The 16,927-nt window shown below is 39.8% G+C and overlaps 1 protein-coding gene across 1 annotated transcript in view; it reads right to left on the reverse strand.

The window, feature by feature from the left end:
* The window catches only part of cfap251 (cilia and flagella associated protein 251), a 48,859-nt gene that overhangs the window by 26,010 nt on the left and 5,922 nt on the right, over nt 1-16,927 (reverse strand). The window contains exons 2-7 of the mRNA XM_048611584.1: nt 13,224-13,781; nt 9,720-9,947; nt 8,965-9,105; nt 6,178-6,287; nt 4,858-4,966; nt 1,013-1,093 (exon numbers count right to left, since the gene is read on the reverse strand). Coding sequence (XP_048467541.1) covers nt 1,013-1,093; nt 4,858-4,966; nt 6,178-6,287; nt 8,965-9,105; nt 9,720-9,947; nt 13,224-13,772 — 1,218 coding nt within the window. The 5' untranslated portion in view covers nt 13,773-13,781. The remainder of the gene's footprint in view (nt 1-1,012; nt 1,094-4,857; nt 4,967-6,177; nt 6,288-8,964; nt 9,106-9,719; nt 9,948-13,223; nt 13,782-16,927) is intronic.

Below are 16,927 nucleotides of genomic sequence, written 5' to 3' on the forward strand. Positions count from 1 at the left end.
CTGCAACCCAGCAGCGGTGCAGCCTGGCAGTACTACAGCCTGGTGATACTGCAACCCAGCAGTGGTGCATCCTGGCAGCGGTGCACCTCAGCAGTGAGTGCTGCCGGAACTGCAAGCAGGAGCAGGAAGAAGATCAATGGCCACTGGAACGAGATAGAGTGCCACACTTTTAGGATGGGTAGGAATCAGTGAACACATGGAGAGAAAAGTAAGGTGCAGGGGCATAGTGATCGGAAGCAGGTGAATCATATTGACTATGAGATCTTTGACTAACATGGGCAAATCAGGGAGCCTTGGCTGACAGATGTAAACAGGTGATTCAGAGAGTCTCCTGACTTCAGGGACTGACTCTGAGCTGGGTGGTCACAGCCAATTTTCATGTGCACATGTAAATAAAGGATGTCTTGGTGATAGGATACTGACCTCTGTGCAGTTATTTCAATAGGAAATTGTATTTTGAAAGGCAGGCGATGAGCAATCAAGAGAGGATGATGTCTTGGTGACAGTTGGTCCCAACACATTTGCCAGCATTTGGTTCAGATCCCTCTAAACCCTTCCTATTCACACACCCATCCAGAAACCTTTCAAATTACATAATTGGACCCACCTTCCATTCTTCCTCTGGCAGTTCATTCCATACAAACAACACCCTCTGAAGCCATTTGGGCCTAATGTAAATTCTATGCAAATGGATGAAAGAATATTTGACAGTACATGGCTGACTTCTTGTGTGTTCTCTCAGAGCCAGAGGCTCCCTATGTAGGGACACAAGCCTCCAAGGAATGTTCCATAAAACCATAAGATAAGCTGCAGAGTTAAGCCATTTGGCTCATTGAGTCTGCTCCACCATTCGATCATGAGATGTTTCCCAGGAGAAACAATGTATAACTTTGAAATGACAGCCATATATAACATGAAAATTTCATCTTTATTGAATGTGGCTTTTAACTTAATTTTAATGTATCTTAACTGTTGCAAAAATTGTAATTTATGATAATGTTTTAGTGTGTACCTGAATGCTGAAGGCAGGACTGAGGTCCACAGAACAAAGAGGTCCTTTTGCTTCTGAAGTCCAGTCCCAGATGGACACACGCTTAAAAAAAAAGTACAAAAAGCTCAATTTGAGGCACAATAACATGAACAAATAATGAAGGACAAAATTCAATTTTCTTTTCAGCAATAACGTTTTATATCTTTGTTGAATCTCTCCAATCACTCTCCCAAAGCATTGAAATGGATCTAACCAAGATCACAGACCAATTTCAATGTGTTTGTAGTGGATCATCCCACCTCACCCTCATTATCCAGCTCCCACAGATAGTCCTCCCTCGTTTGTGTTCACAACTACCCCATCAGAGCTACTACTCCAACCCTGCACTCTATTGTCTCACAAAGATTTATTTTTGCCTCTTCCTCTTTATTATACTCATGTTCTTCAACTTCATTTTGAGACACAGGCTGGAATTTTCAACAGCTCTTGGGGGCTGGAACAGGAGCGGTGTACTTTTAAGCTAGCTCATCCAGAAAGCTTGTAGGTACCCCAACCCATCCAGGACCTGCTAGATTATTCAAAGTGAGAGTGAAGAGGGAGAGTCAAGGACCCATTCACCTAAATTAACAGCCCTGAGGATCTTTTATTTTCTTTATAATTTCCTTCAACTAATGAATGAGAGACCAAATCCATTGTTACTAACTCAATATCCCAGGAAACAGTTCCATCCTCTTCACGAACCAGTGATTCAGGTTCTAACAAACCATTTTCCAGACTGATATCCTTTTTAACCTTGAGCTGACTTTCCAACTCATAACTCATCCATCACAAATACTGGTTACTTTCAAATACGTAACATCACCTGCCTCCATTCCTAGTTCAGCCCAGCAGTTCCTACTTCAACACTTGCAGATGCAATGATTCCAGTACATCTCACCAAACCTCTAATTTTCCATTTTCCATCAAATTGTCATCAAAGAAACCTCTGCTGCCTATATTATATCTTATCAAAAATTGGTTAAGCATCAATTTTCGGATTTTCATAGAAGGTTTCTTTCCATGAGTTCTAGCGAGCCTTCTCATGCAGTTTTCCATGGCTTTCCTCATTACTTATGTAGCACACCTCAATGATGGCTAGTTTGTACTATTGTGGATTCAGCGATGATAGAACTAACTGCCACTACTGGGACTCCCAGCACCAGCACCATATTTAAAACCAGTTGTATACTAGGTTAAGAACTACCAACCTGGAGCTGCCCTTCAAAGTACAGGTGGTTGAAGCAGAATTTGAAAAAAAGAGAAGCTTCTGAGGGCACATGGGTAGCACAGGTGACACTCCATTGCAACTATAGGTTCATATTTTCATTATCACCCGTCTAATCGAATGTCATTGTAACTAGCTACTGGAATCCAAGCTACACAGATTACCCATCCTTAGCGCAATACTATCTTAGAGCCCTATTTAAGGGAATGTCCAGAGCAGCATAACAGTGTTCAATGTGGAAGTATCACAAAGTGGCAAGTCTTCAAATGGTTGAAAATGTTCACTTTGATTCAACAGGAAAACCAAAGAAGAAACATGCAAACAGAAAGCAGCACTTGCTCTGGGAACAGACAATGAATGATCATTAAACCCAGCTCATATCTATAGGTACCAGGTGCCAATTGAGATCTGGCTTGTTGTATCTGATGCTGCACTGCTTGACCATGCTGAAGGTGATGATCTTCCTGCTCAATGTCCTCACCTACCTCCACTCAGACTGCTGCCACTCTCCCAGCTCTCCAGAGTCCATCGCATCCCCTTTTTGTGTGCTCCACAACCTGCTAGAATTATATGGTACGCTTTGTCTGGACTATACCACCAGGCCCTTCCAGACCAACTCAAGCATCGGAATCTCATCTTCAGGAGACCTATTGTCTGTACTATGATGGCCCTGGAGGAACAATGGGTTGTATTGGATCTACATGCTGCCTCAATCAGGGGTTGCATAATGGATTTGTCAGCCCTGGTTGCAGAGGGTAACCCTTGTCCTAACCATCCAACCCTGAAACGAATCAGGAACATGAGAGTTCTGAAGGATTTAGAAATCAAGGCAGCAGGGGGGTGGATTTCATTGGGCCCCCTTCCTTATGTCCTAGGCCTCGATAAGGCGCTGATTGCTTTTGATTGAGAGACCTCAACCAAACCCCATCTACCCCCAATATTCACTCCATTCAGTTGACAGAATTTCCGGCCATGCATGGCTGGGTTAATCCCAACAGCAGTAGGATAAGACCCTCAAGTGGATATTAATTGAACATTAATTCCTTAATTGGAAATGTGACAGGAAGGTTGACAATGGACCTCTCCCATCTTCTCTATGACCTAATTCTGTTGGAGGCGGGTGAGTGGCAGGATTCAGGTACAACACTAGCCCACCTAATTAAATGCCCTTCCCACCTCCAAACTCACCATTAGCAAGAGCAGGATTTACCTATTGGCAGTGAAGAGTGACAAACCCCCAGGACCAATGTTTTTCATCCTCGGGTTTTAAAGAAAGGTGGTGAGAGCACTGCAGATGCCCAAACTGTGTCCTTGTAAAATTCTCTTGTTTCAGGAACTAATCTTTCAGATTAATTGCATATGTTGTTTTGCAGTTTAAGGAGAATGACATAGGGAAACCAAGGAATTATAGACCAGTTGGACTAAAGCCTATTATCGGGAAATTACAGAAATATATAACAAAGTATAGAATGATTGAATATCTCGAAAATAGCCAGGTGATCAGAAAAAGCTAGGATCTGTGACAGGGAAGTTGTATCTAAAAACTTGGTCAATTGTTTTGATGAGGTAACAAAAGGAATGTCAATTAATGTTATTTGTGTGGATTTCCAGAGACCTTTGATAAAGTTCCTCATTAAGAAACATTCAGTTGGAGTCCACGCTTTTGTTGAGAGTTTTATTTCAGTTAGCCTCACTCCATAAAACCCATACCCCAGTTTATCTTTTTATTCTAGGACTGCTCTTGCATATAACTGAATTATTTTCATCAATTAAATTCCACTGTTTACTGACTCCCCATACAACCAATTCAAATCCAATTATCTCTTAATTAATATATCCATAATTTCCACATTTCTTAAGGTCTCAGCCATCCTTCAGGATAACAGATAACAGATTCCCCTTTTTCTTTTCAGATAAATCAACCTATAATAAAAGAAAACAAACAAAAGACTACAGATTACGTTCCCATATTTTTCTTTGCACATTGCAGTTCAGAGCATTCTTTTTCCAGTATATCCATCAGTTTCTTAGAACTTGCTGCTTTCTTTGTAAAACAATAAGAGACTGCTGCTATCCACTCATTTCAATTTGGGGATCTCCATTCACCATCATCTGCCTCAAAACTGCAATATTGACCAATAGTCTGTTTTCAGATGGTGGCTCAGTTGATAGCACTGCTGCCTCAGAGTGCCAGGGACCTGGGTTCAATTCCACCCTTGCATGATTATCTGTGTGGTGTGGAGTTTGCATATTCTCCCTGTGTCTGCGTGGGTTTCCTCTGGGTACTCTGGTTTCCTTCCACAGTCCATAGATGTGCAGGTTAGGTGGATTGCTAAATTGCCCTTAGTGTCCAGCAATGTGTAGGATAGGTGGATTAGCCATGGGAAATCCAGGGATTGGGTGGATCTGGGTGGGATGTTCTTTAGAGGGTCAGTGTGGACCCGATGGACCAATGGCCTGTCTTCTCATGTAATGCATAATTCTTTACCAACAACAATATTCTTATTTTGTAGGATAAAGTACCTATGCATGTATTGTCGCAGAGTTAATGAATGAAAACATATCCAAAAAGGTAAATGGAATATCATAATCCTTTGTGTACCTGAACTGTTCCCCTGCCAACTGTTGCTAGGTACTTTGCATCTTGAGTCATAGCCATGGCACCAACTCCATTCTCTGGATGACAATCAAACAGTGTTTGTACAGGTATACTGGAACGCAAAAGAGCAAAGAGATAGTGATTACAAAATAGATCATTACAATTTACATAAACAATTATATGCAACATATCATCTCCCTATATGAATATGGAAAAAAAAAATTTCAAAACAAATATTGGCTCAGTAAACATGAAGCACGTTAATGCTAGAAATGGAATCTTTCATTTACCCAGCATTAGTATCAAGCAGCCCCACCATCCCATAGTTAGATACAAAGCTTTTGCTTTGTAGCTCTCAAAGGCACATCACAAATTCAAAAGAGATATGCCTCAGTGAGATATTTTTCCACTTCTTACATCAGCTATTTGTGGCCTTACTGAAACTGCTAACATAAGAGGAGTACTATTTTCAACCTATTTAGTCCTGGGCTGCAGAAACATCCTGTCAAAGAAATAAACTGACATTATCCAAATTAATTTCTCATAGGAACTTATGGTAGGCCAGGAGAAAGAGAATGTTAGTCTGTGCCAGACGTTAATTCAGAACACGACTTTGTAATTCCTGTCCCAACACAAAATTTATTTTCAACACTAATTAAGCATTCTGCCTGATAAACGACTATATTTTTACATTGATTGAGGACAGCCAGGCTTCGGATATGTGTAGCGCAAAACAATCAAGTCATTCGCCATGTTATCAATGACAGTGATACATTTTATGCTAACTGACAGCAGCTTTTGAAAGTTACAAAGGGTCACAAATTGATACATATTGCCAGAAATTGCATAGTACTGCTGTCTAATATTAGCAGTTCACTTTTCTACTCACTATCATTTCTGTAACAAACATAAACCTAATGTTTACAGCACAAGATAAATTTTAAATATTGCCTTGAATACAAACTCCTGGGTTCCCAGGGTCATCCATGGTGCTACAAAGTGGTTGAATACGTTCTTATATAATGTCAGCAATCCTACTGCACTGCCAATCTGTCAAAAGCAGGAAGGAAAAGTGGAAGGAGAATCACCCTGAAGTATTCTCAGACATATTTTAACAATCTAGTTAAGTACAGAATTACCACAGGCTTGAAAAGATGTTTCCTGTACTGTTAAACACTAAGCAAGTGTAAAGTTCAAAAGTAATGAAAAGGGAACAAAATAAAACATTTTAAATGGATCATTTAAAACAACAAAAAAATTCCATATCACAGGGACAGGTAGAATTCAGTTCAAGAACACTGGTCATCAACCTTTCAAACTTACCCTGAGAAAGTGTCCCACACAATGACTAGACTCTCCGGGCTTTGGTCTGCTGTTGCCACCCATCTCCTATTCCCACTCACAGCTATACATGAAAGTGGACTACAGTGACCCTAAAGAGGAAATTACATTTTGTTACACAAGAAGTAAAAAAGAACCTGCTTTTTTTAAAAAAGTGCTTTAGATTTTCTATGCTACTCTGGATACCTGGGTTTTTTTGTTCCTTCATGGGATAGGGCCAGATTCTATCATCCATCCCTAATTGACTGAAAGACTTGTTTGGGGATTTCAGTGCACAGTTAGGAGTCAATCACATTTCCAGGGGCCAGGAGTCACATATAGTGAGTAAAGATGGTAGATTTCCTCCCTGCTACAGGACATTAGCAAACAAAAGGATCTTATGCCAATCATTTTTATTCCAGATTTGTCTAATAATTGAAATTTAAATTCCTTGGCTGTTGTAATGTGTTTTGAACTCATCTCCAGATCATTAATCTGGATTCATAGACCATTAACTGCTGTATCAATTATGATTAATGTTTAGTAATGCATATCAAAATGTGATACCCATTATTAATAAGTGCCTAAGCATTAAACTATTTAAGAAAGTATCTAAAGTATTACCTTATTAGTTATTTTTAATATTTTTGTGATATACAGAGAGGGTAAGAGGAAAGAAGTCTAGTTGTGAGGCACAAACACAAGGCAGAGATAATAAATAAATATTTCTGTGGATTTTTACATATTACAGCTGAAAGGAAAAATTAATGTACTAAAGGAAGAAGAACCAGCTTCAGCAAAGGACCTTTTGAACATTTTAGCAAAATTTGTGATGGTTAAGTCATTGGATCAAATTAGCAAGTAGCTTAGGCTGTTGAAAAAAGGCAAAGAAGATGCAACAGAGTTCAGGCTGCATTTTATTTAAATCCTTTAAATGTGCAAATAATCCTGCAGTGTTGCAGAATATCCTAAATTATAAATTTGTTGAAGAAGGAAAAGAAGGACAAATTGCTTTACCACAGACCAACATGTCTAAACAATGCTAGCTTTTGTAGAGCTTGTTAGAGTGGGCAAGCTGGCATAGGGGGTGGGCAGGCACAAAGATTTGCACAGAAGGCCATGCATTAGATTCCTGAAAACTGTAAGCAATTATGTCAGTGGCAAGAAGGTAATAAAATGGAAAACTTGACTGTAAACTGCAGGAAGATCATGGATATGCTTTATTGCCCACTTGCACATCATTTATACATAATTCAACACAATTTAGCCTGACTTCCCCAGTTTGTTTCATGCCTCTGTAACTTGTCCAGTGAAAGTTGGTGACTTGCATGTGGCTTACTGTGCCAGTACTTTGGACTTAAACAAGATTATTTCACAGGGCACTTGATTGATTTTGGAAATTTCTCAGTGTAAAATCTTGTTCAGCTGACACTATAAGGGAGGAAACCTCAGGCAGGAAGTTCAAGCTCCAAATTTCAAAGTGGCAATGATTTGACTTGATTTGCTTTATTATTGTAACATGTACTGAAATACAGTGAAAAGTATTGTTTTGTGTGCTAACCAGACAAATTCCACCCTCGGGCGACTGTCTATGTGGAGTTTGCACATTCTGCCCTGGTTCTGAGGGAGCTTGACTCCACCCATTCAGGCCGTTTAGAACATAGAACATAGAACAGTACAGGCCCTTTGGCCCACGATGTTGTGCCGAACTTTTACCCTAAACCTAAGGTCTATATAGCCTCCACCGCTACCTTATACTATCATCCATATGCCTATCTAATAGCCGCTTAAATGCCCCTAATGAGGCCGACTCCACTACCCTCTCCGGCAATGCATTCCACGCCCCTACCACTCTCTGAGTAAAGAACCTACCTCTGACGTCTCCCTGATATCTACCTCCACTCACTTTAAAACTATGTCCCCTCGTAAAAGCTACCTCCACCCTAGGAAAAAGTCTCTGGCTGTCCACTCTATATATATCTCTGATCATTTTGTACACCTCTATCAAGTCACCTCTCATCCTTTGTCGTTCTAAAGAGAAAAGCCCTAGCTCTCTCAACATTTCCTTGTAAGACCTTCCCTCCATTCCAGGCAACATCCTGGTAAATCTCCACTGCACCTTTTCTAATGCTTCCACATCTTTCCTGTAATGAGGTGACCAGAACTGGACACAATACTCCAGATGTGGCTGAACCAGGCTTTTGTATAGCTGGAGCATAACTTCATGGCTCTTGAACTCAATCCCTCTATTAATGAAAGCTAACACACCATACGCCTTCTTAACAACTCTATCCACCTGGGTGGCAGCTTTCAGGGAACTGTGGACATGAACCCCAAGATCCCTCTGCTCCTCCACACTGCCAAGAATCTTTCCGTTAACCTTGTATTCTGCTTTCAAGTTTGTCCTTCCAAAATGAATCACCTCACACTTTCTATTATTCCAACTTTTTAAAAAAAATCCAAGGCCTCACAAGCTGTTTACTTTATTGGCTTTGAGCAGACTGCTTATTACCTCCTTCTCGACCTTTCTTCATTAAAAAAAAGGACAAAATACACCTCTTAAGGCCACATTAGTCAAGGCCAATTAGTAGAATTTGTTAGAGCTAAATCATTTTTGCCAAATTTTAAAAGCTTTTTGGAGAATCACAGATTTACAGCTCAGTAATAATCCATTAGACCTGAGAGGGCTATACTGGTTTTACATTCCGCATGAGCCTCCTCCCACCATCATCTCATCCCATCAAAATACTTGACCAAAAAACAAACAAAACTATATCAATTATTACATACCTGTAAGAGGTGTTGACGAGTAATTGAAAAGTTGTTCATGACTGCAGTGTGAGAAGAAGCATAAAGGATCAACCTCCGGTTATCAATATGTAGAGCATGCACTGGAGTATCTCGATTTATTCCAAAAGACCATACTAAGTTCTGGTAAAAGAATACAAATCTGTGCTATGTATGTAAATGATTTATGCTGCTAAAACTTAAACAATTATGCATTCCAGCAGTTAATATAATGTTGAAATCACAATGTGTAAATATCTATTAGAAATTCAGATATCTATACTTTCAATGCAACCATATATTTCCAGTTGCATTTTTTCAAAAATACCTCAAGTAATAATGCTTACCAAAAAAAAAAGTGAATTTGAACTATTTTTCAATATAACTAATTTGTTTATCAATGCTGAAGTAACATTTTACAAATGTTAGGAAACTGAGATTGTGTTTGGCACAGTGCATTGGAATGCTAGCATGAGATTACAACCAGGGTCTCTCATCTGATAAGCTCACCTTCTCAGATGGGAAATATCCAAAAAGAAATTGAACCAAACAAGTTCATTCACCTCCCGATGACTTCTTTAAGAACAGTACTGACAAAGTTTTGGAAAGAATTGTCTGCTGTCTTAGTACATGCCATGAAGGGAAAATGTAAAAGCGGAGAGACAGGCATTAAAATTGTGAAAGAGAGGACAGGCAGTATTCCTTGCTATTAGAAAAAATTAATTTCAGAAGGTGGCAATAACAAAATCATTTCTTACCAAAGAATTTTGTTTAATGTAGGATTTTTCTTCAAACACAGTATCACAGATGGCAGTCTCAACCAATGATGCGTCTGTTTCTAACATAGAATCATCTGCTGCACAGCTGCATAGATCACTCGCCAATACATTAGGTACGCAAAATGCCGGATCAGGACGTAGCCTTGGCGGAGCAGAGAAAGTTCGGATTTCCTCTACCGCTTCCTGACTAACAGTTCCTTGGCCATCCTTCATTAGATACAAAGCAAAAAATTAAACATTTAAGTCCCAATGTTCTAAACAGGCCATCCATAATATGTTCCATCTGGTAAACACCTTTATACAGTAGGAAAGAAATGTTTGAAAATAATTACAAACCAGACTCCACCATAAATTTCAAATATCCTGTCATCATCAATATGATTACTCAAAACAAAATCTGAGATTATTATGAACAAGCTATCAAATAAAACACTCTATATGATTAGAATAAAATATTTGATGTTGCCTGCTGTGAAGGTTTGAAATGTTGGCCTGAATTATTCCAAATGCCTGTTTAATAGAGTGATCAAACTTACCATTTTCTGGAGTCACCGGATGAGATACTGTCCCCAGAATAGTGCAACTTCACAAAACTCATCTCTGAACAACGTTCCCTCTGAATTTTCTTTGTTCTGGCCATTAAAAACTCCTCTGTACACCACAATTTGCCAAAGGCAGCTTACATTTTAAAGTCACTGAAGTGATACAAAGTTCTGCAAGTTCTGTTCATTTTAATATTTTATTTTAATACTACTTTCTAGATTGCTGCACGGCCATGGACGCATGCCCATTAGAGCAAACATTATTCTTCATTTACTGGTTCCTTCCACTGTCCACCCCTGACAGGTACCAATCCATCTCTCCTCAAATAAGTCACATTATATTTCTAATTTCACACATTCCAAACTAACTTCTCTTCTTCACACAGTTTCTGTTTTCCCTCTTGTCACTTGTTAGATTGCACTACTCCTCTAATTGGCCTTGGAGTAATTCTACTCTCATACATCCCAATCTGCCTCTGCTCACACGGTTCTCAATAATCTGATTCAACCTTTCTTTTACAAATACCAATCTCTCTGACGTTATACACACTTATTTTATCCCTTTTTACATACATCTTCTTTCCCAGTTTGCTTGATGCTACTTCCACTTATGATTGAGTTTTAGCCACTCTCACTCCAACCACTCTTGCTTGTGCAGATGAAAGTTGATACTCATTCCCAGAATTGGCTCTAGTTTGCTGTTTTTTTTAAAATCTTTGAGGGGCATGGGCATCATTGGTTAAGCCTTCATTCATTGCCCATCCATAAATACTTTTGAAAACATCACAGTGAGCTGCATTCTTGAACTGATACAGCCCACGCTTGTGGGTGCTGTTCAACAGAGTGAGGATTTTGATCCAGCAACAGTGAAAGAATGACAGTATAATTCCAAGTCAGGATGGTGTGTGGAGGGGAACTTGCAGATTGTGGCATTCCCATGTATCTGTTGCTGTGACTTTCTGGTGGTCGAGGTCACAGATTTGGAAGGTACTGTCTAAGGAGCTATGGTGATTTGTTGCAAGGCATCTTGAATAGTCGATGGCATACACTACTACCACTATGCATCGGCGGCGATGGGTAAGAGAACATTGAAGCAACAGTATTTATATGTCTGGCCCAACTCAGTTGGATTTGTTGGTTGGATTTATCCTGCTTTTTGTGTAATTTTCACATTGCCAAACAGATCCAATTGTTCTAAGTGTACTAGAACAGCTTGGCTAGGAACATTTCTAGTCTGGAGAACAAATTTTCAATCATTTTGCCAGAATGTTGTCAGGGTCCATAGCCTTTGCAGTATCCAATGCCTTCAGCCGCTTCTTGGTATCTCATGGAGTGTATCGAAATGGTTGAAAATCGGCATCCGTGATGGCATGGACCTCAGGAGGAGGCCGAGATAGATCATCCACTTGGCACTCTGACTGGAGATACAAACAAATGCCTCCGCCTCATCTTTAGTACTGATATCCTGGGCTCCCCTACAACTGAAGATGGGGATGTAGGTGGAACATCCTCCTCCAGTGAGATAACGAACTGTCCATTTCCTTTCACAACTGGATGTAGCAGGACTGCAATGTTTAGACCTGATCCAGTGGCTATGGGACCACTTAGCGCTGCCTATTGCATGTTGCTTACAATCTTTGGTAAGCAAGTAGTTCGGATTGATAACTTCACTAAGCTGACATTTCATTTTTAGAGATGCCTGATGCTGCATTTCGCATGTCCTCCTGCACTCTTCATTCATGGAGAGTATCCTCATGTGACAGTTGTGAAAAATAAACAGATATTTCTGATTGGTGTTATTTATAAATGATACATGAATCACTTTAAAACTGTACCATCAGATTGATGATAACTATATGTATGCTTGTTTTGCATTTGTAGTGTGTATGTCTCACTATCCTGTGCAAACTACATCTTCCACTCTGGCCACTTTGCTGTGTGCCCAAAGTCCATCTGAAAAATACATTTGCCCTGCTATTCAAGCACTAATCCGCAGAACCTGTTACCTTATTCTAGCCCCAATCCTGGGCTGAAAAATCAACATGCTATGATGAACACCTAAACTATTTCATAATGAGAAATTTGTAATACTTCCAGTGATTTCAATATAAATTTACTCAGTCCATCAATTTAAACCACAGTTAATTTACCATTAATTTCTATTCTATTACAAAAAGTGGGTTATCACGGGTGAGGTTAAATACCACACTGGTACAGAACAAGGTGCTTGTTTGATTTTCCACATTTCATGCATGCAATGGAAAATATAAAACAGAACAATCCAAAAGCTATATTGCAGAAAAATATCTTTGTGTTTTCATTGCAACTTCCACCAGACTTCAAATAGCTATCTTTCTTTTTGCATTGATACAACAGATCTGAACAAAAACAAGTGGTATGGCAACACATTCATCTGTATCCATGGGAACAGAAATACAGATTGTATAGCAGTGCTTTATCCTTTTATTGAAAACATATTGGAACATTTTTTATGATTGTCACAAACTCATACACATTAATGCAACTTCTTTCTGCTGAAAAATGCTTAATTATGATTTCAAACAAATCAGCAAATAACAGTATGGGGAGTGTAGGAAGATGGAAACAGTTTCAGTTTGCTCTGGCAAAGAGATGGTACAGATGCAATGAATCAATGTACCTCCTTCTGCGCTGTAAATATCAATGATTTAGGGTGACTTTGAATATGAAACCTCCATTAAAACAAGTTAAAAGTATTAATTTCAAATTTTAGAAAACTATCTAAATGATTGTACACTTTAAAGTTACACAAACTGGCAAAATAACACCTTCAGAAGTGCACAGTAGAATATAATATGAATCATTGATCTGTATATCTTTCTGTGGGTGAGGTAGGAGTTCTAAATGTAAAGTTTTAAAACTTAGAAAATATGCAAACTTAAAGTAAATTATCAGTATCTACCTGTCCTATATCTTGAGAAGTTGAAGTACTGGCCATATTTGAATGACTTCCAGGAGCAGATGGTTGCTGAGCACTGGTCGAGCTTGCAACTGAAACTCCTATGTCCACCTGATCCATTGGTTTATCGACTGACGTTTGTTCTCCAATATTATTATCATGCTTCTTTTCTTCAGCTGGATGGATTTCACTGTCAGGTGATGGAACTGGTGGTTGCCCTGCGGCACTGACTGTTTCTAAATCTTCAGAGACTGCTCCATCCTGCAGGTCAGGACTCTGATTGGCTTGGTTTACTGTACTTTCAGTCATGGTCAGATCATTTGTAGCTAGTTGTCCTGTGTCTTCAGGAGCTAAAGTACTGGCGTTCTCTTCTGCATTTTCAGGGTCAAAGAAAAACTTAATTTTACGTGGAGTTGAACTCGGTGAACTACTTCCTTTATTCTGATCAAGATGCTCTCCAACATTCTTCAGTAATTCTGGTGGAGCTTCAGACTGTTCCTCTGCATCTCCACTTGATACATCTTCAGTCAGATCTTGTTTGTGTTCAGCCATGTTCAAGCGCTAAATTTGAAAAGAAAGTTTCATTAAATAGTCCACAATTCCTAAGTAATAAGCCTTCTATCTCAGTTGTTGCATTAAAGACAATGAAACTCAAGAGGGTGAGAGAAAGACCAAAAATGCAGCCCAGGTGTAGCGGTGGTGGTATCAATGAACATACCATCAATGAGAAATAAGTCAGAAATAAACAATAAGGGAGTATGATAGAGAGAGAGGCATAGAATTACTGGGAAGGAGAGCTGCACGCCAGGACCATTAAGAGATCATGGGATCTAGGAACATAGAGTCATAGAGTTGTACAGCATGGAAACAGACCCTTTGGTCCAACTTGTCCATGCTGACCAAATATCCTAAATTAATCTGAGATAGTAGGAACTGCAGATGCTGGAGAATCTGAGATAACAATGGGCCATTTCTGATGAAGGATCTAGGCCCGAAACGTCAGCTTTCCTGCTCCTCTGATGTTGCTTGGTCTGCTGTGTTCATTCAGCTCTACACCTTGTTATCCTAAGTTAATCGAGTCCCATTTGCCAGCACTTGACCATATCCCTCTAAACCCTTCCTATTCACATGCCCACCCAGATGCCTTTTAAATGTTTACTTGTACCAGCCTCCGCCACTTCTTCTGGCAATTCATTCCATACACGCACCACCCTGCGCGTGAAAAAGTTGCTCCTCAGATCTCTTTTAAATCTTTCCCCTCTCACCTAAAACCTGTGCCTGCTAGTTTTGGACTCTCCCACTGGAGAGAAAAGACCTTGGCTATTCACCCTATCCAAGCCTCTCATGATTTTATAAATTTCTAATAGGGTCATCCCTCAGCCTCTGGTGCTTCAGGAAAAATAGCCCCAGCCTATTCAGCCTCTCCCTATAGCTCATACCCTCCAACCCTGGCAACATGCTTGTAAATCTTTTCTGAGCCCTTTCAAGTTTCACAACATCCTTCCAATAGCAGGGAGACCAGAATTGCACACAGTATTCCAAAAGTGGCCTAACCAATGTCCTGTACAGCCACAACATGACCTCCCAACTCCTGTACTCAATGCACTGACCAGTAAAGGCAAGCATACCAAACACTTTCTTCACTGTCCCATCTACCTGTGACTCCACTTTTGAGAAACTATGAACCTAAACAGGTTTTGTGAATTCTGAAATGATGTAGCGCAGATGAGGGCTTTTAGAATTAGTGTCACTTCGCTATTCTTTGCCTATAGCCCTGCAAATTTCTCCTCTTTAACTATTTATCCAATTCCCTCTTAAAGATGTCCATTGAATCTGCTTCCACCATCTCTTGCAAAGTACAGCCCAGGTCATAATGCATTGCTCCATTAATTATTTTGTCTGATGTTGTCTCAGTTTTTGTTTTAAATTTATGCCTCTCTGAACAGGTTGATCAGAAAAATAGGTTAAATAAAAAGAAACTTTTTAAAAAATAAAGCAGACCATAGGCCCTTTTATGGCGAAATGGTAGTGTCCCTACCTCTGGACTGAAAGCCCTGGGTTTAAGACCCACTTGCTTCAAATGTGAATAATAACATCTTTGAACAGGTTGATTACAAAAAATAGGTCAAACTTTTTTTAAAAAAGCAGACCCAGGGATGAGTCTACAGAACTGTTTAGGTTGGGTGGAGTAGACATGGGAAATACAGGTGAAGGGGAAGGAGTCTGGGTGGGATTTTCTTCAGAGGGGCAGTGTGGACTTGTTGGGCCGAATAGCCTGTTTCCACACTGTAGGGGTTCTATGATTCTATGAACTGTTTTTCCAGGGCTAAGACTAGCCTACGTTGGCCACAAGTAGTGGCTCTACCTTGTGTTCAACAATAAATGACATTCTTTTCCAGTTGTGTTCCCTGAGTTACTACAGAGCAATTCTGCCAAATCTCTTCATAAGCTTTACAGCTCTAAAGATAAGAACCTTAGTTTCTTCTGTTTTGTTCCATAGTTGAGGCTTTCCATCTAGGGTATTATTTGTGCATCTCTTCCTCTCTAATGCTTTGACAGCCGTCTTAAAGTATGGTGTCCAGAAATGGCCACAGTAAGTCAGTTGCGGTTTCAGCAGTCATTCATAATGGTATAATTAAGTCCCCTGGATCTGATGGGTTGCATCTTAGGATATTAAAGCAAGTAGCTATAGAGATAGCGGGTGCACGGGTAATAGTTTCCAAGAATCCTTAAATTCTGGAAAAGTTCAAGAGGATTGGAAAATTGTCAATGTCAGAAAGGAAAAGAGATGTAACTATACACCAGTTGGCTACACAGCCACCTGGGAAAATGTTAGACCTGATAGAAGTTTGTAAAATAATGAGAGGCATAGATAGAGTTAATGGTAGTCATCTTTTCCCAGGGATGGGGGATTTCAAGACTAGGGGGACACATTTTTAAGGTGAGAGGAGAGAGATTTAAAAAAGACATGAGAGGCAATTTTTTTTACACAGAGGGTGGTTCACATGTGGAATGAATGTCTTGAGGCAGTGGTGGATGTGGGTACAATCACAGTGTTTAAAAGACACCTCACTAAGTACATGAATGGAAAAGGTTTGGTGGATATGGGCCAGAAGCAGGCAGGTGGGACTAGTTTAGTTGGGGATTATGTTGGGCATGGACTGGATGGACCGAAGGGTCTGTTTCCACGCTGTATGACTCTATGACTCTGTGATTTTATGACTATAAAGGATGTCATAGCAGACCTTTTAGAAATACATAAAATAATCAAGTAGAGTCAACATGGCTTCATAACGGGGAAATCGTGCCTGACAAATTTATTAAAGTTCTTTGAGGAGGCAACAGGCAGGAGAGGGAATGAGGAACCAGTAGATGTGATATAGTTGAATTTCCAGAAGGCATTTGATAAGGTACTGCAATTTAGGCTACTCAATAAGGTAAAAGCCCAAGGTGTTGGAGATAGTATGTTAACCTGGATAGACGACTGGCTAACGACTGGGATGGCAACCTGTAAGTAGAGGGATCAGAGCTGGGGCCACAATTATAATATATACCAATAACTTGTACTATAGCCAAGGAGAACACAATAATAGTTGGGAAGTGGTGAGGATGTCATAAGGAGTCTACAGAGGGATATGGGCAGGTTAAATGAGTGGTCAAAAACTTGGCATATTGAATATAAAGTGGAAAAATGTAAGGTTACACAC

This window comes from Rhincodon typus, chromosome 24 (genome assembly GCF_021869965.1).
Source record: "Rhincodon typus isolate 14 chromosome 24, sRhiTyp1.1, whole genome shotgun sequence".
Classification (NCBI taxonomy): Eukaryota; Metazoa; Chordata; class Chondrichthyes; order Orectolobiformes; family Rhincodontidae; genus Rhincodon; species Rhincodon typus.